General features: G+C 42.2%; 4 protein-coding genes across 5 annotated transcripts in view; 2 read left to right on the top strand and 2 right to left on the bottom strand.

Moving 5' to 3' along the window:
- LOC306942962 (uncharacterized protein C1orf21 homolog) overlaps positions 1 to 138 on the top strand; it is a 7,416-nt gene extending 7,278 nt beyond the window's left edge. For both annotated transcript variants that reach the window (XM_079529159.1, XM_079529158.1), the window contains exon 6: positions 1 to 138. This exon is cut by the window's left edge and continues 997 nt beyond it. The gene's annotated coding sequence lies outside the window, so the exon portion shown is untranslated.
- Positions 139 to 1,125: 987 nt separating this feature from the next.
- tsen15 (TSEN15 tRNA splicing endonuclease subunit) lies at positions 1,126 to 4,539 on the bottom strand. The gene is made up of 4 exons (XM_079529157.1): positions 4,363 to 4,539; positions 4,178 to 4,259; positions 3,229 to 3,364; positions 1,126 to 2,401 (listed from the first exon to the last, which is right to left on the bottom strand). Exons 1-4 carry the CDS (start codon positions 4,450 to 4,452, stop codon positions 2,230 to 2,232), a joined length of 480 nt encoding a protein of 159 aa, XP_079385283.1. The 5' UTR covers positions 4,453 to 4,539; the 3' UTR covers positions 1,126 to 2,229.
- Positions 4,540 to 7,054: 2,515 nt separating this feature from the next.
- LOC306943112 (procollagen galactosyltransferase 2-like) lies at positions 7,055 to 16,962 on the top strand (the record flags this gene model as incomplete). The annotated part of the gene is made up of 11 exons (XM_079529314.1): positions 7,055 to 7,143; positions 7,668 to 7,785; positions 8,850 to 8,984; positions 10,111 to 10,315; positions 10,759 to 10,878; positions 12,985 to 13,058; positions 13,190 to 13,296; positions 14,612 to 14,744; positions 15,136 to 15,263; positions 15,922 to 16,128; positions 16,644 to 16,962. The coding sequence occupies exons 1-11, from the start codon at positions 7,070 to 7,072 to the stop codon at positions 16,960 to 16,962; spliced, it is 1,620 nt and encodes a 539-aa protein (XP_079385440.1). The 5' UTR covers positions 7,055 to 7,069.
- A 592-nt stretch (positions 16,963 to 17,554) lies between these two features.
- LOC306912561 (Krueppel-like factor 9) lies at positions 17,555 to 24,858 on the bottom strand. Its single transcript, XM_079488891.1, has 2 exons — positions 23,836 to 24,858; positions 17,555 to 21,536 (listed from the first exon to the last, which is right to left on the bottom strand). The coding sequence occupies exons 1-2, from the start codon at positions 24,389 to 24,391 to the stop codon at positions 21,262 to 21,264; spliced, it is 831 nt and encodes a 276-aa protein (XP_079345017.1). The 5' UTR covers positions 24,392 to 24,858; the 3' UTR covers positions 17,555 to 21,261.
- Positions 24,859 to 24,999: the final 141 nt, after the last annotated feature.

The raw sequence follows: 24,999 nt of genomic DNA, 5'->3' as shown, positions 1-24,999 counted from the left end.
CACACACACACACACACACACACACACACACACACACACACAAAACAGGGTTGCAATGTTTCCTGTTTGAGTATCTGTTCCTTTAGTGATATTTACTCTACAAGGGACTATAATACTGTAAAGCTGCATATTAGTCTGATTCTGTATTGATCTCACAAGTATTTATGTCCTGTCATTGTGTTTATTCGTTAATTTTTTTATGTTACATTTTTGTTTTTCCAATAAAATAAAATACATTAAAATAAGTGTTTTCGGGAAGTGAAGTCAACATCTGACACTCTCTGGTGTATTTTAACCAGAGATGACAAGCAGCGAGTGCAACCTATTTTAAGCCATTAACTACGGAACGGAAACATGTTAGTTGTAACTCAATCACTTTGAACTAGCGATGGGAATTGATTATTTTACTGATACCAACATCGTTATGGTAGACCTTATTTATCCCACAGGAGAATTCACTTTCAGCTTCACCCAGCTGATGCTGCTCAAATGGTCTCTTTTTTTAAAGATTTGTTTTAGGCTTTTGTGCCTTTATTGATAGTTACAGTGAAGACGGACAGGAAAGAGGGGGAGAGAGAGACATGCAGCAAAGGTTGTCATGAAAAGGACTCGAACACACAACCCTCTATAGGCCAGAGCCTATAGAGGGTATGCACATGCATAAAGTTAATGGGAAATCGAGTAAAGTGAGTGAGTTTAATGTCGTTTAACGTTGTTTAATGTAATCAGATAGGACTTTTGTTTGGATGGATGGGCTATAAAGGCCAGAAAAGAAATTTTTTGCCACTCAGTAGGCGTTCCCGCATAACTTCCGGGTATGATGATGTCACATGCATACAATCTATATGTGGCATGCACCTGGACCACTAGGCCAGCGGGCGCCCCTGCTCAAATGGTCTTGTTGAGCACGAGTGGGTGGCGGATCACAGCTGTCTTGTTAAGGGACACTTCAACAGATCCGGTGGCCTCCCAATTCCCTGATGGCCTCTATACCAGTTCAGATATGGCCATGCCATTAGCGATTCTGCTTATCAGTCCGATTCTCTATTGATTACCTTATCGATTCCTGATCAATTTTCACTTCAGTGTTGAAAGAGTAGGCCTACACAGGTGACAGGTGTTCAATTGTTTTATTATTGCCAAGTCTGAACATTGCAGAAACAATAGGAAAAAAGGCATGTCCGCCTAATAACATTTGAAGATATTCAAAAAATAACACAGGTCTTTTCCTTTTCAGCAGCGTAGACATGTTATGCAACGAACTGTCAGAAAAATCTGCCGACATTTATAAAAGATGTTGATAAGCTCTGAGGCATACAGCGTTGATCCTTGGAATTAACCGTTTTGAATGTCTTAATTCTGGTTCTCGATTCCCACCCGTATCCAAAACTGATATCAAAACATTTATTCCAAATAAGATTAGCAACATATATGAGCAGTGTACAATATGTTGCATTGAAAAACTATCAACATACTGGGTTACAGTAGTTTCCATTCTCTCAGTGAGTTCAGACACAGTTGAGCCTGCTTTATACTTCATCATGGTGTTACATGCTGACAATAGATGATCCACAAGCTCACATCTACATCTAGTACATGATCAGGGCCCACAAATCTTGAAAGCATTCACGGCACACCCATCTGACCACTTAACACTTCGGTGGGTCACACAGGTGGGCTGGGTGCATTTTAATGATCAATCAATCGATTTGTGTTCTTCCTTGGATCAATGAAACTAACATTTTTACATGAATTGTTCATGTTAATGTTATATTATCAACAATCTGAGAACCATCTGCAAAAAAGTGAGAAAACAGCACCCTGTTTTCCTTTGAATTTGCCTCTGGGGGCGGCGCCAAACAGAATGTGGATAGTTTTTCTCCGCCTTAGGCCCTCCTCTTCTGGTGGGGCGCCTATGTTTTCATTCCCACTAACAACAATGTATACATGTTCTGAATGCCCCTGCCGACAGAGTCTGTAGCATAGCTCGAAATCTGTTCTTGAGAGATTATATTATCAATAACATCGTAGTGTTATTGGCCCACAGGTTTGAAATCGCTGTTGCTATGGAATCGTTGTTGTCCTGAAAGGGACCACACACAGGCTATGAGCTATTTAGCTACATAGCAGGCATACCATCTGCATGCATCATTACTTTCTCATTTTCACATAGACACAACTGTTGAATATGAAGTCCATCAACAGCGGGGTTGTGGTTTCACTCCGTGGTCAGCGTTGCTGCCGCCTCTTGCGGTGCTGCCGGCGGCCCTGTTCCTGAAAGGGACCCGCTGGAGGGTCGGGCGTCACTAACCCGTCGGTCATCCTCTGGTAGACCAGGCTGGAGTCAGACGCCACCACACACAACAGCATGGGAGGTCCTCTGTCCAGCACTTGCCGTATACTGTGGGTTGGAGAGGTGGTTGGACAAGGGGTTGCAGATGATGACTATGAACATATCGTTGCTGTCAGGCAGAAACCTCTCCTCTCCGTATTCAAACTGTTTTGTGTTTTTTTGTAAATGAATCAATGCACGTGCTTGATCATACTACAGCGTCACACAAAAGCATCAATAGTAGAAAATCTACAAGCTCGAAACTTTTTTTAAAATTTTGAATCCTGAAAAGTGAAAAGTAACAGTTTCGGACATAATGAGATTTCCACCCAACAGTGACTGTTACCACGGATACGGGAAGGCAGCGAGACGTCACCGCAGTGACGTCACAGCGATGTCACCAAGACTATAAAGACCGTCCTAAATCAGGATACAAGCAGATTAAGATCGACATTAGTGAGACTACCTTATACATCGCTACTGAATTCCTACTCTCAAGAACTGCTATTCTGCCCTAAGAGCAGTTCTCGGCCCCATACCGAACCCAGGTCACCAGACCCCAGATTCTACTGCGAAACTTGGTCACAGTGACGATAAATATTTTACTAGGAGACCAGATATTGTCTGGATATTGCTAATGTTGTGATATGGCATACGTGTTGTATTTTTCTGGTTTTAAAGACAGCATACAGTAAAGTGATGTCATGTACTGAACTTACATGACTGTTGTAGGCTTGTAGCTTGTAGCTGCTCTATCATTTCCCTTAGATAATATAGCCGCTATACATTACCGATTTATCAATTTATTATTTTGTGAAAGCACCAATAATCATCCCACATGATAAACATTGAAGTATGTGGTCACTGTCAGACATAACAAAATGTAAATTTCTCACCTTCCGTGGCTCAGAGATGTGTGAACAGGCAGAGGCAGAACAGTTTGGACGGCAGCACCATCCTTCTCCCTGCCTTCCAACAGCACCAGCTGGAGGATGGGACATTTAACGCCAGAGACATCTGTCCACTGACGCACTGCCATCAACACAGGACACACACAGGGAAAAAAGCCATCATTAATTCAACTCTATAGAGTGTACACTACGAACGGAACCAAATAATAATATCTCAAACTTATATAGCGCTTTTCGGAGTACCCAAAGATGCTTTAAATGAACCAGTTCCATTTGTACACTCTTCGGAGTTAACACTGGGATTTTACTGTGCAGGGACAGAAATCCAGCGTGTGTGTGTGTGTGTGTGCGCGCGTGTGTGTGTGTGGGACCTCCAAAACCAATGTGTTATGTAGGTTTGTTAGGCAAGACTGTGAGACACTCAATGTCTATCTATGTGAAAGAGTGAACATCAGTCTGCTTACAAACCGTTGGTGATTTGATTCTACAATAACATGGAACCCCCAAGGGAGGAATTTTGAACTGAAAATGGCTGGGTCGTATCATGCTACTGATGCTAGTTTCTTTCTTGATGAGAGTCCTTGGTTTGTGCTGCATGTTTGAATGAGATTGGGGGCTATATCATCATTAAACCAGTGGTTTTCAAACTTCATGTCAAGGACCCCCAAATGAAGGTACAGTAATTGGCTGCAGACTCCCATCGCCCCAGCTGAAAATATGTTGTACCAAGATTTGTTGTTAAAATGTTTCAAAATATTATTCATTTTTTCTCAAGCTTGTTTGAAAAAAAAAGAAGCATATATGTCGATGTAATTAGGGCAAAAGTAGTTAAACTTGATGCTGGATCTGCCCTCATGGACCACTAAGTGTACCCCAGACCCCACTTTGAGAACCCCTGCATTAAACTACCGGGGAAAGGTTATGTCCAACTCACCCTCAACCAGATCCATGTAAACAAGGAAAGCTGCATGAACCTGAGAAGAGTCCTCCACCTCTAGATTCATCATGTGCAGGTACTGAAACCAAAATATGAATAAATAATGCTTCATTATGAACTGTACATCAATCATCACTCACTCATTCACGCCAAAATGTCACCACTTTCTTTTTGCACTTTACCATCGGGTGCTGTAACATCCAGTTAGGAGGTAAAGGTTTCTCTGCCACATCCACGTCTGCGTTAGCTGACATTTTGCACACGCTAAACATGTAATGAATCAAATAAATATTGAATGTGAATCAGAGTATCAGACTAATGAGCTCAAACAACACACCGTGCTGTTGTTGTAGACACGTGTGCGGTTGTTTGTTTTCATTGGTTCGTCGGTGTGCGACATTATAAATGGTCCGGGTGGAAATGTTACCGCTGCTGTCCAGTCTACTCTACAGTCTAACCTCCCGTTTTTGTGTTCAATGTTCACATCTGATTCAGAGCAGGTTCAGAGCCCGTCCGTCTACTGACAGTGACACTGTATCTGATAATTCCCACGCACACATACATGCACGAACACAGAGCGTTTCCGTATCCGTTCTAAACCGGATCTGATTAGGGAACTGTTATTAAGTGAGATGAGGAGATGATCCCGGTACAGTAAAAAATAATTACATGGGGAAATAATTTCCATCCAAGCTATCTAGTTATTATTAGCTATATATATTCTGTATGGGCTCTTTATATAAGGCTTGACTGGATGCTTGTCACGATGACGAAGCCAGTCGTCTATATCCATATATGGAGTTCGATATCCTGATGTTTAGTAACCTGATGTCAACACTAGATGTCTAAATTAATTAAATAATTCATTCATTCATTCACTCAAATAAACAAAATAAATAGCACATGTGCTTAATAAATTGGAACATGTGAAATATGGGGTCAGTTAGGCAGCTAGGGTGGTGGCGGCCGGCCGGCCGGCCGGGTTGGTTGGTTGGGTGGTACCACGGTCCACATCACCACCTGTCCTGTCCACATCACAGCAGCCCACCTCCACATGCCACCTCCATGCGGGCATATTCATTCCAGAGTACTCTGATTCATTCATGCTCTCTCTCCACTGCTCTGCAGTGTGTGTGAACAGAAATAAAAGCAGCTGGAGATAATAGCCTACATTATGCCTTTGGGATTCGTGGGATTGCGACCACTGCTTTCAATCATTCTGACAGGGGGGCTCCTCCTCCGGGACACCTGCACAGAACAACTGCCTATCGATCTCCAGGAGTCTGAGGAAGGAGCCAGATTGGAATCATCGCTGCTGAAGCCTAAAGTACTGATCAGCATCGTGGCTCGCAATGCAGAGCACAGCCTGCCATATTTCCTAGGATGTATTGACAGATTGGACTACCCCAAGGATCGCATTGCCGTCTGGTAAATCAGTGTCTGCACGATTGGTTCATTAAATACTTTAAAATATTCATGAAATTCTTTAATTAATGCTAGCCATTGACATCTGAATATCCCACAGGATGGGATTTAATATAATATCATGACATATAATCTATCTATCTATCTATCTATCTATCTATCTATCTATCTATCTATCTATCTATCTATCTATCTATCTATCTATCTATAAGTAGGCGTGCATGTACAGTATGCATTCTCAATTTCTGCATTGCAACCTTTTTGTTTGCATGCTGTTGCATGGCTGTCCCATAGAAACTATATATGGGCTATAGTAAAATATTTACAGATAGGCCTACCATAGAAATCCAACAACTTTATTTTATTTATTTTATTCTTTTGCAATATTATAATACTATGAGCTCTATAATATACATCTGCAATATTACATTAACCTCTAACTAACCTCTCTCCTCATACTGTACACACAGTAAATGCTGAGTGTTCATTTAACTCTCCGAGAGTCAATGCACACTTAGGATTTTACTGTGCAAGTGAGAAAAGTAAACACTCCTCCTGGAGCAGAAATGGGGAAAAGAGACAGGGGGCTCTTGGGGGGTTGACAATGCACTGTGAATGAGAGTGATGACATCTATCAATGTTGCTCCATGTTAACCTTTAATTAATACAGGGGTTCTCAAACTGGGGGGAATTTTTGGGTGATCCGTACTTGATATAACATTCCATTTCAAAGTTGAAATAAAGCATAGCATGGCTGTCGGGTGGGCTTATCTCTATAATCTAGCTTTTTATTATTATTTTTTTGTAAATGAATGCCCTTGATAATACTACAGCATTGCACAAAAGCATCGAAAGTAGCAGATCCACAAGATCCATGCATGAAGCGACGTGTTTTGAGCCGCTGCTTTTGCTGTTTTTGAATTTTAATCCTGAAAAGTATATGAGATTTCCACCCGACAGAGACGCTATTTAAAAAAATAAAGCACCAGCATTACAACACTGTGATTAGTGCTACTGATATTTTGTCTTACTAGTGTAGTCTTATTTTGTCTTACTAAGTTACTAGTGTAGTTTAAAAGCATGTCTGTACTCATACATTGTACATCATACAGTATAGCTGTAGAGACTATTTATAAAACCAAATCAAAGAAAATGCATTCAAAGGCAATGCTTTTCAAAAACAAATAAAACAGACATAACCACTTAAACCCCAGCATCCAGTGCAACGTGTTGTGAGCTTGTCCATATCATATTTTCTGTTAAAGCTTTCCCTATAACAGAAAACTACAAGACACTAGTAATGAGCCCCAAGGGACTCCGGTCAACCATATGGGGTTTAAGTGGTTATTGGGAAGGATAAATGTATCACTATGGGTCGAGACCCAGATCCATAGTTTGAGAAGCTCTGCTCTAATGTGTCCCCTCAGGGCAGCATGTGACCACAATGTGGATAACAGCACAGCCATGCTTCAAGAGTGGCTCCGCAGAGTTCAACACCTCTACCATTCTGTGGAGTGGAGACCCATGGAGCAACCAAGGTGAGCACACATTTGTTGACTCTGAGTTAAATTACGGTATTATTTGGGGAGAACATTAGCCAAGAACATTAGCCAAAAAGCCAAAGTAGATCTGCAATTTTTGACAAAGATATTTGATGTAGAAGAAAAAAGCTGTCAAAGTAGCCTACAGAGCCAACTCAGGTCCCGTTTTCAAAGTGTAATGGGTTTAAGTGGTTAACACTGAGGATAGCCCAGGAGAAAAGATAGAGCATCATTTATTAAATTAACTTTTTTATAAAAAAAACTATTCAATGAACCGTTCCCCCGCTAGTTAAAAAAAAATGTGATATAGTTAAAATATTCTACCTCATCATTGCCTCATACAGACACCAGAAAAGGCTTTTCTTAGATAATCACAAAGATTAACTGAGTAACAGTCAGAATGACATTTTCCTCTCCTCTTTGAAAACACTCTTTCATTAAAGTGATTAGACTCAATTATAGCTGAATGGTTATTTAATTATGTCTCTCTCTCTCTCTCTCTCTCTCCCTCCCTCCTTTAGCTCCTATGCAGATGAACAAGGGCCGAAGCACTGGCCTGATTCTCGGTTCACCCATGTGATGAAGTTAAAGCAGGCAGCACTCAGAGCAGCCAGAACACTCTGGGCTGACTACATACTGGTAACATACTGCAACTACCTGATTGATTGATTGATTGATTGATTGATTGATTGATTGATTGAACATTTTATTAACAGTTTGCAGAATGGGTACAGTTCAAGAAAAAACTGCTAAGAGGATAAAACCAGATAATGCACTAAGACTTTACATAAGGTACATAAGGGTCCTCCATTTTCAATTCATCAGAACATTTAACCCATTCTGGGCGTGAACCCCTTTTGGTGTTCTAACCCTTCTGGACGGGAACCACTCTTGGGGTTCTGTACAGTATGTACAGTATTCAAAAATTAAAAAACTTTGATGCTGCTATATAAATATTTTAAGTTTTTCAGAAAGCTTAGGTCAGGATTTAGAGGACTTTTTAGAATCGGCCTCAGTCCAAAATCGGTTGACATACCTTTACTCCACTGCATGTTTACACAATGCTGTATATACCATTTTCAATGTTTTTTTTATAATATTTTTGAGACTTGCTTTGGCAATGTAAATGTATGTTTCTCATGCAAATAAAGCTATTGAATTGCATGACCCTGAGGCTGAATGCACCATGTAATTAATGTAATGTTTGTTGAGAAGAACTGTGTAATATAGTGATGTGGTTCTACTTCTCAAACATTTTCATGTCAAGGACCAACAAATTAAAATGTTAATGCCCTGTGGACCACCACCTGAAAATAGTTTGTGCCAGGTACCACCCATACAAGATTTATGAAATTATTGTCCACCATTGTTTTGAAAATACCCGTGTTATATATAGTGTTAAAGAAATAAACATTGAGAAACAATAGTGGTTCTCAAAGTGGGGTCCTTCTGGGGTTTCAAGACGGTTCACACCTAAATTAATGTAGCATCAAAATCACTTTAACCACTTTAACCTTATTATACTTTTGCTTTTTTCTCTTTCTTTTTTGTTAAATGGAAAATGGACAATCAACGAAAAACAAACGGAATGATTGCAACCAAAATACCCCCCTTTTCTCTCTCTCTCTCTCTCTCTCTCTCTCTCTCTCTCTCTCTCTCTCTCTCTCTCTCTCTCTCTCTCTTTGTGTCTCTCTTGTTTCCAGTTTGTAGACAGTGATAACTTGCTGACAAATCGCTGGCTGCTGACAGACTTGATAGCAGAGAACCTGACCATGGTGGCACCCATGTTGGAGTCCAGAGTTCTCTATTCTAACTTCTGGTGTGGCATGACTGCTCAGGTACACTCATCCTGATCAGTTTAAATGTGGTATAATTTAGATGTTTTCTATGGTTAAATAGGTATATATTCCTATTGTAATCATCGCTATACAGGAAATTCCCTTTGGGCTAGTGGATACGGTGTTGGCTTTCCATGTGGGAGACCCGGGTTCAAGTCCCGGGCAGGGGTCAAAAGGGGGGTGAGTGTAGCAGAGTGACTAACGACCTCAGCCTGATGACCTAAAAGCCTAATATCTCTCCCGGGTTATAGGGAATTTCCTTTAGTCTAGTGCAGTGGAAACGTTTTAGTAGAGTCCCAAAAGAACAAAGAACAAAGAATAAAGAAGTCTACCAGACATACATACACATGGATTAAAGTTCTCAGTCCCCACGACTGATTTCAGTCATTTTGATTCCATAAAAGTCAGCATGTCTCCTATAGAAGTGTGTCCTGAACCAAAAATACTATAGTAGTCACTATGAGTGGCAGTTGGGGCAAACACTCTCCCACAACATGATTCACGATTCTGTGCCTATCGCGGTACATAACTCGGACGCCACTGAGTCGGCTCATGAGAACTTTGCAATGTTCGGTGAGGCGACTCGTTCGTTTTAGCTCACTCGGCGGTGCCTCTCGTTGCTCAAGTTCACTAGAGATGGCGTGCCTCTGTCTAAAACGACTTTATTCAAAAAAATTGTGGCATAAGCAGGATTTGATCCAAGGAGGTGTGGGTTGGGAGTCTAATGATTAGCGAGGCAAGCCACTAAGGCCAGTTGTAAGAGGAGGCGTTCGGTCTGTATTAGAATGTGACAATGTCCCAACTTCTGTAAAACACATGGGGAAGCGGGGAAGCATATATTTCTGTCAGCGCTCTGCTAAAGATTCTCCCGGGACCACGCTGGCATTGTCTAAAAAGTGCTGGAATTTGGCAGAAGTGGAAAAATGTTTCTTAGACACTGTCTGCCTTCGGTTGTGACCAGGCTTTTCTCTTCGCAGTAGGCTAGTGAAAAATGTTATAAAATGAATACTTGTGTTTTAATCCTTTTTTTCATGATAAAATATCACTTACGCTACCTTCAACATGTGATCCTCACAGTAATGGCTCTGTTGACAAATCTCTCTGAATCTTCTCACCTCCACAATAGGGTTACTACAAACGCACCCCAGAGTATGTGCCCATCCGCAGGTGGCAGCGCCAGGGCTGCTTCGCCGTGCCCATGGTGCACTCCACCGTCCTACTGGACCTGCGGCGGAGTGCCAGCCGAGCGCTGGCCTTTCACCCACCGCACCCTGACTACCGCTACCACCTAGACGACATCATGGCCTTCGCTTTCTCCGCACGGCAGGCAGGTCAGATCGCACGCGGCCACATCAACTGAGTGAGGAAGCTAGTCACAATCCGTTGCGATGCGACACGTTGTGTGCTTGTAGATCGCCTATTTCTGGTGAGGAGATTTGGTGTAGAAGGACACAAGAGCAGCTCAAGTACAGAGACAACTCGACTTAAGTGGTTAACATACTGTATAGACATGCTGAAATGATCCCGAGCATAATTTATATTACTGAAATTTGAATTTAAAATACCAGAAGACACTGATAATCAGAACACACTCTTTTTCAGTTTATACACGGTTTCTCAGTTTTACACCCTCCCTAGGACACATGTAACTATAGAAAGAATACAGAAAGAATGAACAAATGCCTCATTGTATATCTTCAGGAATCAGCTGTTTCAATTAATGTATTGGACTTCTTCCATTTGAATGTTCTTGTCTTTCCTGTTGCCACTGCAGAAGTACAGATGTATGTGTGCAACAAGGAGCATTATGGGTATTTGCCACTGCCCCTCAAAGCAGATCAATCTGTGGAGGAAGAAGAGGAGAGTTTCACCCACACCCTGACAGAGGCACTGAGTAAGCACTTTATCTGTTATTCAGTTCTCAACTCTTTAATTTTAAGGATCCCCAGGTTGATCCACTTTTTATATATATATATTCATATTGAGTGGTGTAAACCACTCCTACAACTGGCTTTTGTGTGCATAAAAAAATGACCATGGTTGCTATGTTCAAAATAATTTCTGACGTAATTAAATCACACCCGGGTGAACTGGATGACCGTAGCAACCGTGGTCATTTTCTCTGCACAAAAAAAGCCAGTTGTGAAATCACATCCAGGTGTGATTTCATTACGTCAGATCAGAGCTGATCAGGGTACATAATACCTTACCTTATTTCATTACGTCGGACATTACGTCAGACCACAGCTGATCATGCTATATAAAACCTTACACCACTCAGTTCACACGGGTGTGATTTTTAATATACACAGGTTTAATGTTTGGCTTTAGTTCAATGTTTGTTTTGTAAACGCCATTGACAATGAAGGGAAAATCATAATGTACCCCATTATGTAATATTGTCTCTTTATTGTTAATGGCGTTTAATGTTTGTGTTGGCACCGTTTGTTTTACATAACCATTACATCACCTAATCAACATGAGTTAGACTTTAATATATTAGCGCCCCTCACTTCACACAGGTGTGACTTTTAAATCTCCAATGGATCCAGTGTAGTTATTATGTAGTTACAAGTCCTTGTTAATGCTTTTGACTGGTTCAATTTATAAAACCCTCACACACACACTTAACCACTTTCAGTTTCAAGATTTGAAAGAAATAGCTGTAAAATCTCACAAGCGTTTCATGTTGTGAGCTTGTATCTTGTAAATGTTGTATACTTGTGTGTGACACTGTAATACTAAGTAGTCTGCCTGACAGAAATTATTGTATGGTTATGATTTGGTCCGATAGGATATGGTTTGTCATAATGTTCCAATATTCAATGCTAACAACACAATGAAATAGTTAATTGCTATTAGTTGTATGACGATTAATCGTCAACAAAAATATCACCCCTCCCAGGACCCAGGGTGGATTTGCTTATTTCCTTTTTTTGATCTTTAGTTGTGTTAGTTTTAAGTTGTGTATGTTGTTGTATGTATCTTGTTTTTGTTCATTGTTTTATTCATGATGCATCTATGCATACTACATAATTGTACTGTTTCTGTGATATGAATAAAAACTATTGATAACAAAAAATATATATATCATGATGTGACAGACCCAAGAGGAAGAAACCTATTGTTGTTGGTGACCCGATGACCTGTCCTCCTGGCGTCCTGAGCCACCATCTGGGCTGAATTATTTTGGATTAAGTGTATCTCCTGAACCCTTAACCCCTTAAACCCTAGAGTCCCTTCTTAGCTGCGTAAACGTCTGCCAAAAATAGAAGATCTGCAAGTTCACAACGTGTCGCTACACAACATTTTGTGAGCTTGTAGATCTGCTATTTTTGGCTGTGCACAACTGTTGATATAGATGTTTCATTCATACAAGTGATCCCTTTATTCAACACAAGTAGGTTGTAGGTTTGAGTCCCGGGAAGACACCAGATTCTTTTTTGGGTCTCAAGCTGAAAAAGTGTGGGAACCTCTGCACTATTGTGTGCATTCTTTCTGCCTCTACCTCTCCATGACATATTATGCTCATTTCTCCTTTCCATTGCTAAATGCTCTTTTTATGTGCTTTGCTGCTTCCTGTCTCTACGGCCTGCATCTCTGTACGAAGACATGTGGTTCTTTTCACTCTCACAGCGGTGACAGAATTCTCACGTCTCTGTCAGCGCCTACGCCCCTCACTGTCTTTTGAAGTCCACCACAGTCGCTCTGTACGTGAGAGAAATGCTCAAGGACTTCTTAAAGGCCTGATACTGGGGCTGCAACTATCTATTTTTCCCCCTCCAAATTGATTATTTCATTAACATTGATTTAGAGCGAGAGAGACTTGCAGGCACACAAACACACTTATTTCATGGAATATGCTCATATCTGGCAAAGAACATTTCCATTGATAAGCCGGCGGACATCCTTTTTTTTGTAATGTTGGATATCAATGTACTTCTCACTGTATCCGAGTTGACATGACTTGATGTGATACAGACTTGCCTTTTTTTTGCAGTTGACTACGCCATGGAGCCCTCTCGCTATGTGCACCACAGACCCAAAGAGCTGGCAAAGATGGGATTTGATGAGGTAACAAGAATTCCTGAAAAAGCTGGTCCTCAAGCTACCTTAAGAAGTGGTGATGAGGGGGAATTTGGAGTTTTGATTGGCAGGTAGCTGAACGGTTCAAAAACCCTCTTCTTTCTCCTCTCCACTTCCAGATCTTTCTGATTAATTTGAAACGGCGTTGGGACCGCAGGGAGAGAATGCTGAGCAGCCTGGCTGTCCTGGGCATCCACATTACGCTGACTGAGGCCGTGGATGGCAAGTATGGCATGACAGACAAACCGGTTACCTTAACACAGTAGTTCTGAAACCCTAGGACCCCCAAATTGATATCGTTGCTGTCGAACAGAAACCTCTTATCTCCATATTCTTTTTTGTTTTGTTTTTAGTAAATTAATGCCCTTCTTGATCATACTACAGCATCACACAAGTATCAAAAGTAGCAGATCTACAAGCTCGAAACGTGGCGCGAAGCGACGTGTTTTCAGCTTGTCGATCTTCTACTTTTGCTGTTTTTAAATTTGAGTCCTGAAAAGTAACAGTTTTTGAACATAGACAATATGTATGATGCACAATATCTGACAATATCGTGTGCCAGCAAAGACCGCCTACAAGATTTGTCATTAAAATGTTTCAATCACTGTGCATGAGGATGCTATGCACAGGTTTTGCACACAGGTCCAGGGGAGAGTAAACTGAATAGTAGTCTTCAAGGAACAAGAAGGTGACCGCACACACTGGTAGCCAAAGTGCCAATACTTTATTTATAGGATGCAGAAGTACAGAAACCAACCAACCGTTTCGTTAGTTAACTGCCTTCTTCAGGGTTTCGGCAGTTAACTGCCTACAGGGTATCATACCCTGAAGAAGGCAGTGTGCGTGTGCGGCCACCTTCTTGTCCCTTGAAGGCTAAGCTACTATTCAGTTAAAATATTTCAAAACACATTCTAACATTTTCAGATTTCTTTAAAGAGTTTTTTTGAAAATAGCATAAAATAATCTACAAACTCACAATGTAGATTGTGACACATCGTGCGCTTCTAGATCGGCTATTTTCAAATAGCCAATGTGTTTAGTTTTTAAAGTGGTTAACCTGATTTTGATGCTACATTCATTCGTTCATTCATTCTCGATGACACACCAGGGTGTTCCCACACACCACTTGGAGAACCACTGCCTTATTAGAAGGAGAAATATATTCCATTAAATAGATACATTAATCAATTATTACTATTTATTTATTCATTTTGTTACAAAGTTGAAGCTCTATAGAAACTTTTTTTCTCTGGTCACTTTTTATTTTTCATCACATCCAATGTTACTGTTTATCCTGTATCCTATATGAGTTCTCTCTCCTGATTGGATGCAATTGGTATCCACCAACGTTATCTTGTACATTCGCAATTGAATGTCAGTCGGCCGGTTGGTCAATGGCAGACAGAGTAGTTGTCTGTTCGAGTGACTGTTCATTCTAGCCAGGATTATTCATGGCCTGAGGCATGGAGACCATTGCTGGGCAGAACAATTGGCTGACTCAACACGTTTATGACTAGAAAATTGACTTTTGTTCTTTGCAGAGCCTTGAACTCTTCCCAGCTGCAGGCGATGGGCATTGACATGCTGCCTGGATACAAAGACCCATATTCAGGCCGTGTCCTGACCAGAGGAGAGATCGGCTGCTTTCTCAGTCATTATAACGTCTGGAAACAGGTGCCAATCTGAAACCTCTTTTCAATAAGATCTAGATCTTGAACCATTTCTTATCCTATTGTCACTTATCGTCTCTGTCTGGTGGAAACCTCATTATGTCCAAAACTGATACTTTCAAATTCAAAAGTAGAAAAAGTAGCAAGTGCGTTTTGGGCTTGTGGATCTGCTACTTTGTATGCTTTTGTGTGACACTAGTATGATCAAGTAGGACATTCATTTACAAAAAAAGAAAGAATGGGAGAAATATGGAGATAAGAGGTTTCAGCAACATTATGTTTGCTTAACTGTCATAACTTTACTTCCATGCAGCAAAACAGGGGGGTATTACCTTTTTATGTTAAAAATCAATGGAGAGAGTGTGAGCCAGGTAGTGGTGTGTGTCTCCCCCTAGGTGGTGAAGCAGGAACTTCAGCAGGTGCTGGTGCTGGAGGACGATGTGAGATTTGAACCCAGGTTTCGTAGCAGACTGGCGGCCAGCATGAACGACGTGCGGAGCGCACACCTGGACTGGGACCTCATGTGAGATTTATTTCCTTCTCTTCAGTGGTGTAGTTCAGTTCAGGGGTCTTCAACAGGCGGTCCGTGACCCCTAGGGCGGTGTGAGCTTGTCAATCGGCCACCAGTTTGAGGGTTTAAGTGGTAAATGTCTGAAAATACACATTGGCGGGAATTCAACATACTGTATTAATAGAACAGATCATGTGTAAACAAGCACAACACTGTTGACAGTTGTTGACAGTCAAACAAGTCTATGAAGCCATCCATAAAATCTATGAAAAAGTGTAATCTGCACACAGTCTCCTATGAACAGCTATGTGTGTGTAGGTCTGTATCTGTCCTATGTCTATCTGTCCCTATGTCTGAGTGTGACCCACCTTTGACCCCTGTTTGAGTAGTATTGACAACTGTGCTTGTATTGGCTTCAAGGCACTCCAGGGCACCACGCACACTATAACACAGTATTATAACACACAGTCACTATGTAACTATAACACACAGTAACTATAACAATAAAAGTATAGTTCCACAGGTGCAATTTCTTTTTTATACTCTCATTTACCTGTTAATCTTACATTATTTATGATCTCTCTCTTTTTGTTTACTGCCTCTCTCTCTCTCTCTCTCACGCACGCACCCGCGCACGCGCGCACACACACACACACACACACACACACAGTTATGTTGGACGTAAGCGGCTGCAGGTGAAGGAACCAGAGCTCCGGGTGGAGGGCATCAGTGACCTGGTGCACCCAGACTACTCCTACTGGACTCTGGGATATGCCCTGTCTCTGCAGGGAGCCCGCAGGCTCCTTGAAGCCCAGCCCCTGAGCAAGATGCTCCCCGTCGACGAGTTTCTACCCATCATGTTCAACAAGCATCCCACGTGAGTTCCTATTATCAACTGGACTGAGCGTCCTTAAAACGTACTGGGAAGAAATAAGCAATCAAGAAACAAATATGTAATTTGTCATTTTATTTGCACATCATCGGATTTGTATTAGGCGTTGTTCTAGCGTTGTTCAGTATTTCAGTGGTCCCAACCTTTTTTTCCTCACATCTGACAATGTTTTTAAGACATGATGACCAACCAGTTAAGCCCTATATACTTCTTCACGTACGATGATAAGAAAAATATCCGTTCTTTAAGCTACAAACAATTTGTATCACCACACATTGGCGATAAGTTGGAATAATATTACATACAGGCTGAGAGTGGATGAATGCAAGTTATGTTTTTGTGCATGTTTAAATTTACTACCTCCAAACAGGCAAGGCTTCGACCCCGCCCCCTGTGATCTTTGGCACCACCCTAAAGGGGGGCCTGGACCACCAGGTCCGTCGGGACCCAGTGCACTATTTCATGACTTGCTCACATGTCCAACACCCTGTTCCCCTCAGGGAGGACTACAAACATTACTTCCAACGGCGGAACCTGAAGGCGTTCTCCGTGGAGCCTCTCCTGCTCTTCCCCACCCACTACACCGGCGAGCCGGGCTACGTCAGTGACACGGAGACCTCCGCCATCTGGGACGACGACGCCTCGCTCACTGACTGGGACAGGGTTGGAGCCACACGCCACCGGAGCAAGCAGGACAGCCAGGAGGAGGCGGAGCATCAAAAAGACAGGCCCATCACTCCTCCTCGCTCTGCCCACCATGGGGATGTGCCCCGCACCGCCCCCCTTTCATCCAGCAGGGGCAGCAGAGATGAACTCTGAATGCTGTTCGATGTTGGATTACCGGTATATGCTGTATGTTGGGGAGAAACCTCCATATTTGAACTTTGGGGGGGGTTTCTTCGTAAATTAGCACCCTATTTGATGATACTACAGTGTCAGTGTCTCATTTCGAGTTTGTAGATCTGCTACTTTTGATATTTTTGAATTTGAATCAGAAAAAATAATGGTTTGACATATTACGTTTCCACCCGACAGTGACATCAGTGTTCATTGAGTCACTCACAAGTGAATATCCCTTTTTTGTTTTACATTTTATAATTTGTTTAAAAAAAAAGAAACAAAATTACATATACCGTATTGTGCCAAATATAAGCAGACTCCGATTATAAGACGACCCCCATTTTTCAAGACTCATCATGACATGCCCAAAATAGGGACACATAGTTAACGACAGAGTGGCGTTATGCAATAAGAAAATAAAACAAGTTTGAGCTGCACCAGAGATGAGAACTCACTATCCTGCGGTTGGGTATTCTGTCAAGGTGTGACATTGTGTTGGCTGTAATGTAAATTCAATTAAACTCCATGGTATTATTCAGTAAGTGTTGTACCTGGAAAAAGAAAAAAGCAATCAATCACCTTGATTTTATGACTGTTTTATTTTTTAAAAAGCACTGGTTTTCTTATCAAGCAAACAATGGAACCATTTAATATTTGTAGCGTTCCATATCACAAAATAATGAGTTATGAAAGGAATAATTAAACCACACAAATGATAAGTTGTAATAAATTAATCTGCGTAACAAAAAAAGGACATGTTGCTTGTACTTCGGTGACGCACAGGGAATAGTGATATTCCAGCGCTCAACTCTTAAGACGCCTGAGAAAGATAAATATTTAAAACGGCACATTGCAGCAAGTATTAAATTAGTTCCACAGTTCCTCCTACTGGCATTAACCATAGCTCTGATAAGAGGATTCAAAACAAATCCATTATTATTAATGTAAAAATTAGGCATCAATTTAAAAACATTTCTTCTGTACAATGTGCATATCTGAATTAGTGTGGTGAGGGTTGATCGTTTTGTTTCCAAGAATCTGGCAGTGCAGAAAGAAATGAAATTTTGGATAATGCCTTTTCAGCTCAAGCTAGAATTCATGGTACATAAACATTATTTGGACTGACATCTTTTTTTTTTATACCTAGGTCCGAAGTGGACGGACAACCCACAGGTGTCGTCACGTCACACTACATTTAGTTTTAGTCCTCAGTGTCTTGAACCCTTAAAACAGTGAGCCATTGTAAAAGAGATGACACATGTTGCTAATGAGTCTACCACTTGGCAAAACCCCCACGCCGGGCTTTGATTTCGTTTTTTAGAGGGGCTGTTACCACAGGATTCATCCAGTGGAGACTAGGCATTTGCATCAGCCCCCCCAGCCCCCCCCCATACACGACAGGGGGCGGAAATTCAGATGTGCCGCTCCACAGGTGGCCAATGGAGCAGCATGTAAATGAGGCCATGGGTCTATGCAACATGCCAGCACTGCTCCGACACAGACAAATAGTACACAACAGAATACAGTAAAGAAAAAAAAAGGCTGGACTAACAAGTGTAGATTTAGCAAAAAAGGGGGAAATAAAGAACATACAACACAGAAAGAATTCTCGAATCCAAGGCTCAAAGGCTTTAGAAGGTTATCTAAAGGGAGGGGCTGGATGGATGTTATATGGACACCACTGCAGCTGACAGCTTACAGAGGGAAGACGATATTCCACAAAATGGATGAGGTAAAGTATTATTGTGTGAGTTTATGTGTGATACTAAAGCGTTGACAAGATAAGTATCTGAGTGAGGAAACACTTCCTTCAGCAAAATGAGATCCAAGGAAGGGAAGATGTTCCTTTTGCAGTTATACAGTCCATGAGTTTGTTCCAGGTAGCTGCCAGCAGCTATCGGCAATTATTATCAACAGATCCAACCTTTATGAAAATCGAATGTGTATACATGTACAATGTGCACATTAAAATCCTCTGTGTCAATAAGCCCAAAGTGTGGAACCAAATGGACCCATGACACTAAGGATTTTAGTGTGTACAAATTGCAAAGCATTGCATTACAGTGAGTATACATCCCATACAGCGATTCAATGAAATAAGAAAAAAACAAAACTGTTATCTGTTGGTCTGAGATACAAAAGAGGAAGACGTTAGCATGACGCCATTCAATCTTAATGTGGAAGAAACAATTTGTACAGATCTAGGAAAGCACCAAATTAAAGGTTCCACTTTAAGTAAACAAAAAGGGTAGTGACACACAATCAACTACAGTGAAAATGTAGAGATTGGCCTGAGTGACTAAACACAAAAGAAAATCAACTCCAAATGAAATACACAACCAAATCTTTTACCACGCATCCTAAAGCATTTATACAAAGGCAGTCAGTTTTTTTTACTAACCATTGGTTAATGAGATAGACATTATCAAAATTCCACAGTGCTTGCTTGCAGAAGTAGAATAACATTGCAAGCTATCACACATATTTAACCACATTTCTTTTAAAACAACACCTATAAGAAAAAGTGCCATATTGCATATGGGTATCTGTAACGTGCCCACGACGGGGGCACGTAGCTGTGGAAATGATTAAGCTGTAAACATGGTTTAAAGTAGGTATGACATTAGGTTAAGGCTTTGAGTTAAGCCCGATTTATACTTTGTCATACGATGGTGTTGCAAGCCGAAAAATAGCTCACGGCATGTCGTATGACGGAGTATAAATTAAGCATTACCTGAAGTATTGATCACTGAGATAAAGATTTAACATATCCATTAATTGGACAAACGGTAACAACAAAAAAGAAGCTTCTCTCCATATAACCAGGTCTAGTTAGATGCATCTAATTCGAACAGACTGCTCACAGTCAAATACTCGAGTTAATTAAACTCTGGGAGTGTACAAGTGGACCTGTAAGTATTTTGCTGTGAAATAACTGAAATTCTTTAGGCTTGCTTAATTAGGTTCCAACTTGCATGCATCCTTTTTGTTTTTAGAAGATCATGGATACCTGGATATAGTCGATTCTTTAATTTCTACATTTTTTACATTAATTTGCAAAACTTCACTCCTACAGGATGAGAAGCAACAGTCTTCTTTTGTATACACGCAATATGGCATTTTCTATTCTAAACTAGACCAGAAAATGCTAAAATTATTATGGGAAACGCTATAAACGTGTCATAAATTCAGTGCCAAATACTGCGGCACCTCATATGATGCACTGAAAGCAGCAGAGTATGCATATGAAATATGTTTTACTAGTTTTGAGCCAGGTCCATATGAATATGAATCTTTTCCATATTCATGGAAGGCTGAATCAAGCTCACCTCATGTCACCTTTTCACCACTCAAATATGAGAGACCATAGCATACACGTTTTCACCCAGTTCTGTTTCTAACATAACGTAAACACATACACACTTGACATTCACAAGCAATGTCATCCTATCAAGCATATACTGTCACCCCCAATATAAGGACTACAATTCATCACGTATTAACTTCTGCTGCTAGTAGCATTTCAAGGTATTTCTACAGTAAAAGCTTAAAGCTTATATACATTTGCATCAGTATTAGACATAATACAACCGCGTATTATGTGTCACCATTTCATGGATGATAAAATGATCTAGACTCGAGGATGGTGTGCAAACTGCTAGTCTATAATTTAAGTTTGATCCACTTTTAAGCAATATGTCAAGCGTGACCTGCATAAATCAATGAGTTAAATACGAAATAAAGAAGCAAAACATAGCCTAGTAACTAAAAACAAATGGAGTTTGCATCCTCTAAAAAACGTATTATGGAATCAACAAAGCTGCTAAAAAAAGCTTCTAGTCATTCTCCGCCTCACTATCTAACATCAAGCCCAATAACCTTTTTATGAAAAATAACCACAAGAAGGGGGAGAAAAGAAAAGAGAAAACATTTGGCTGATGCATGTGCAGTTTACAGAAATAATGACAATCCCTGCAAGTTTGTGTTTACAGTTATAGTTCTGAGAAAAGAGCCTGTATGGAGAACATGTCCACAGACACGCCACGTCATTCAACCATATGGATGGATGGAGATGAAACTACATGCCTCCAACAAGCTCCCACGTATTTCCTTGTGTGTGTGAGACTGTGAGTGTGTGCACATACAAATGCATAACCCTCCCCAGTGATGCTAAGTCCTACTAGCCAGTGTATATGATTGTAGCTGGTTACCTTGAACCCACACCACGCCAGACCCATAATGTGCTCCTACTGACCCCCAAAACACAAGCCCCGCCCCCTACTGGTGCATCATGGTCGGGCTGGAGGCGTTGCCGTGGTTCCCGAGGGCGGGGGAGGTGCAGGCGGACTTATTGCGTCCCAGCATGGAGGGCTGGAAGTCAGGGTGGCGACGGGCGTGCTTTATCAGGTGGTCGCTGCGCATGAAGCGCTTGTCGCACAGCGGGCACAGGAAGCGCTTCTCTCCCGTGTGGGTGCGGGTGTGGCGGGCGAGCTCGTCGGAGCGGGCGAACTTCTTCTCACAGTCGGGCCAGGTGCACGGGAAGGGCCTCTCGCCTGGAACAATAGAAGGGAGAGAGGCGTTAAAAAATGACTGCAATGCAACTACGCTATAATCAAATGTCAAGAACAGCAGCTTTTCTAAAGTGTACACGGGGTGCAACTCCTTGAGACAGACATGTCTGGTGATAATAACTAATTTGATTTACAGCATTCCTATACTTTGTCTCATGGATAATAAAGACAGTGGCATTTCAATGATTTGTCCATGAGACAACTATGTGGATGATGCATATCATATCATGATGCAGCCATCTTGAATAAGTCTTCATTGACAGCCATTCCCATTTCTAAAAAAACAAACCCTGAAGTGAGGGGCGCTCTTATCATCATATATCACCACATTCCGTGCTCAGCCAATCAAATCATCACAAATGTCATTCCGGCCTGTATGTACTTTGCTACGCCAATCAAATCATCACTATGGGGTGATCAGCCAATGATCAGCAAATGTTTATGTTCACACAGACCGACAAAGCTCACACTGGGCAAGACCTACACTATAGCGTCTACTCTATAGTATAGACGCTATAATTTGTGATTGTGATTGGTCAGAAAACTATCGTATCCGGGGAAATACATCCGACGGATGTTTTCCGGACCGACAGCTTCTCTGCCTTAGGTTGTGAGCTTGTCTCTTTGCAGATGAGTAAGGCTGGGACCGGGGCTAGACAAAGCTGGGCATGTGAGGGGCGCTCTAATCATCATCAAGAATGGTGGTCCCACTCCCTTATTGGCAAAGGGTTCCCACCGACATACATTTAAGTATGTAAGCCGATTTGCTCAGACAAATTCTCCATTCATTGTCAATGGCATTTAATGTTTGTGTTCAGACAACACAATCATTAAACACTATAGCATACAACTGATAATAATCTTAACTTAATAATGATTTGATGAGACAAGCACACACTGCTGGTTGCAGCATGACACTTCATTTGAGAAATTTGGGTGCACAGAATTTTTTCAGTCATTGCTAAAAGAAATAAAAGAAAAGTAAGAAAAGAGAAGTGAAAGGAGATCAAGCTCATCTGGACTGAAGGTGTTAATATCTGAATCAGTTTGTGGTGTTAATATAATGAATCAGCTTGTTATTTTCACATACAAATGGAGGACAGAAATACGACTGCTGGCAGAGCAGAGGCAGAGCTAGCTTGTCCTTAAGTCGCCTCAGAGCAGAGGTGGGTGTGGTGGGGGAGGTGTTCACACAGACAGAATCTGGAGTAGAGGATGATGCAAGCAGAATCTTACACCAAATTATTACATTATTAAGTATAAAGATAGTTCTCATCTTCAATCTGACAGTGAAACCACAGGACACACAAGCCGTGCGCTTAAGGCTGTGTTGTTGAACATTATAATAAAGCCAGGCCACCGCCTGCCATACTACGAGCCTTAGTGGGCGTTCCCTTGGCTTCTTTAATACCCTGATACCCAGTCAGACCGCTTTGCTGCTCTTAATCCCCTCCTGTAATGGCCTGAACCATGCAGTAGACTCCTAGTGTACACGATGAGGTGGTCAAGTACAGGGTCAATACACCACGAACCATATTTCATATAAATACACATTGATAAATCACTCGATAAACGTTCAACTCAGAAACGCAACTTTGACACGTGAATAAATGTCGGAAGTATTGTTGATTGATTATAGCGGATCTGGTTGATTGGTGTAGAGGCGGATATTAGAGGCTGGCTTTCAATAACCGTCTAGCTGTCGTAGGGGACTGAGTCTAGCCTACTCTAAAGTACGTCGACGGAAAAGGAGCTTTGGTCTTGTGTTGACTTCATATGCAAATGCAGTGTGGATGTAGATGTTCGTCACCGTCCTTCACGTCCAGCCCCATTCTTTTGTTCCTTCACTTCTTTGTCAGGAGGAGAGTTTTTCTCTTTGTTGGAGCACCAGTTATTGTACCAACTCGCGGGTAAAACGCGATCAACCCACCCACACACACATCTATTGTTAGGAATACACTTTTGTAATTGAGGATAAAAGCAAAGAGTAGACTTGCACAGGGTTTCAGCTAATGGCAAAGTTTAAGTTATGTGAAAACTTCCAACCAAAAGGAGCTGTTGCTTTTGTCCACCATGATAATAAAACAAACCGAACACTAAACGTCAAACTCAATTTAGGCTACACTACATCACACGATGGGGGTCGCTTTAATACCGACTAGACAGATCGTCAAGCCGCGGGGACGACAACGTGTCGCATCGGCTTGGGTATATTGTCGGCAAGCGACGCCGTCTTTTGACGGGAGTAGCAGCTGTAATATAAAACGAGTCATCAATTCACCTGTGTGGGTCCTGATGTGCGCCTTCAGGTGGGACGACTTGCCATAAACTCTGTCGCAGCCGTCGAAAGTGCACTGGTGTCGCTTGACTGGCGACCGGGGGCCCCCTCCTCCCGCGGCCCCCCACTGTCCCCCGGCGGACGGGATCGGCGTGGCGGAGGGGGTCATGGTCGGCGTGGAGGTCGAGTCAGACAACGTGGTGTAGCCGCTCTCCCCGCCGCACGAGGACGAGTTGCTGCTCTCCGAGTAGGCCGACATGGGCCGGAACTTGCTGCCGTGGAGGTCGGTGAGGATCCCGGCCACCGTCAGCATGTTGGTCCCCCCGTCCTCCTCCATGATGGTCCTCCTCAGCAACGTCTCCCGCACCTCCCTGTCCTCGTTCGACCCCATCGAGTCCCCCCCAGCGGGCTCCACCAGGAGGACGAGGCCCGGCCCAGGCTGCGTGCTAGCGGGCCTCTGGGTGGGGGCCAGCGGGGTGGGTCTGTGCAGGACGGGGCCGCTGGAGATCGACACCAGACACTCCGCGGCGAAATAATCGGAATATGCGGCGATCGACATGTTTTGTGACCTGGATTCTTCCGTTTGTTGACCGCGTTGGGTTTATTAATCTCGGGTTAAACAATAAAAAGAAAGGGGGTGTTGTTTATAATCTCGAGGAGGGGCTATACGTTCTAGTCCCGATTCAGACCTCGTTTTTAAATCAAACTCGACGATGATCCGACCCCGTTTTCCTCCTCGCTCAGTCCCCTCTCCTTCTTCACCGGCACAAAGTCATGAAAAAATCGAGTTATTAGAACAAAACTCTACGGCAAAAAGTACTTAACAAAATAAAAAAGAACGTGCCGATGGATCCGGGTCCCACATGCGCGCTTGTGTGTGTTGGGGGAGAGCTTCTTCTTTTTCACATCGTCCGGACGACGGTTCAGTTCATTGTGTCTGTCGTGAAAGCCGGTCAACCCCCTACGCCCCCCCGGTACAACACGCAAGACTGACGTTGCGGGATGGGCGTGGACCTCTGCGGGTTACGCCCACCCCCTGTAAACACGCACGAAACAGTGCTGGAAGAAGTACTCAGCTAGTCAGCTTATTTTTACGCAAGTAAAAATAGCAATACCACCCACAATGTAGTTGCAACTACTCGAGTACTTTTACTCGAGTACATTTTG

Source organism: Electrona antarctica (genome assembly GCF_951216825.1).
Source record: "Electrona antarctica genome assembly, chromosome: 19".
NCBI lineage: Eukaryota > Metazoa > Chordata > Actinopteri > Myctophiformes > Myctophidae > Electrona > Electrona antarctica.
Note: the sequence above shows the minus strand (reverse complement) of the source record. Positions and strands in the feature narration are given on the sequence as shown.

Coding starts and splice junctions, on each gene's coding strand:
- tsen15 (XM_079529157.1), bottom strand. CDS start 4,452: ATGTTTAGCGTGTGCAAAATGTCAGCTAACGCAGACGTGGATGTGGCA. Junction 3,365..4,177: donor TTACATGGATCTGGTTGAGG/GTGAGTTGGACA, acceptor TGTTGATGGCAG/TGCGTCAGTGGACAGATGTC. Junction 2,402..3,228: donor ACATCTCTGAGCCACGGAAG/GTGAGAAATTTA, acceptor TCCAACCCACAG/TATACGGCAAGTGCTGGACA.
- LOC306912561 (XM_079488891.1), bottom strand. CDS start 24,391: ATGTCGATCGCCGCATATTCCGATTATTTCGCCGCGGAGTGTCTGGTG. Junction 21,537..23,835: donor GCACATCAGGACCCACACAG/GTGAATTGATGA, acceptor CTATTGTTCCAG/GCGAGAGGCCCTTCCCGTGC.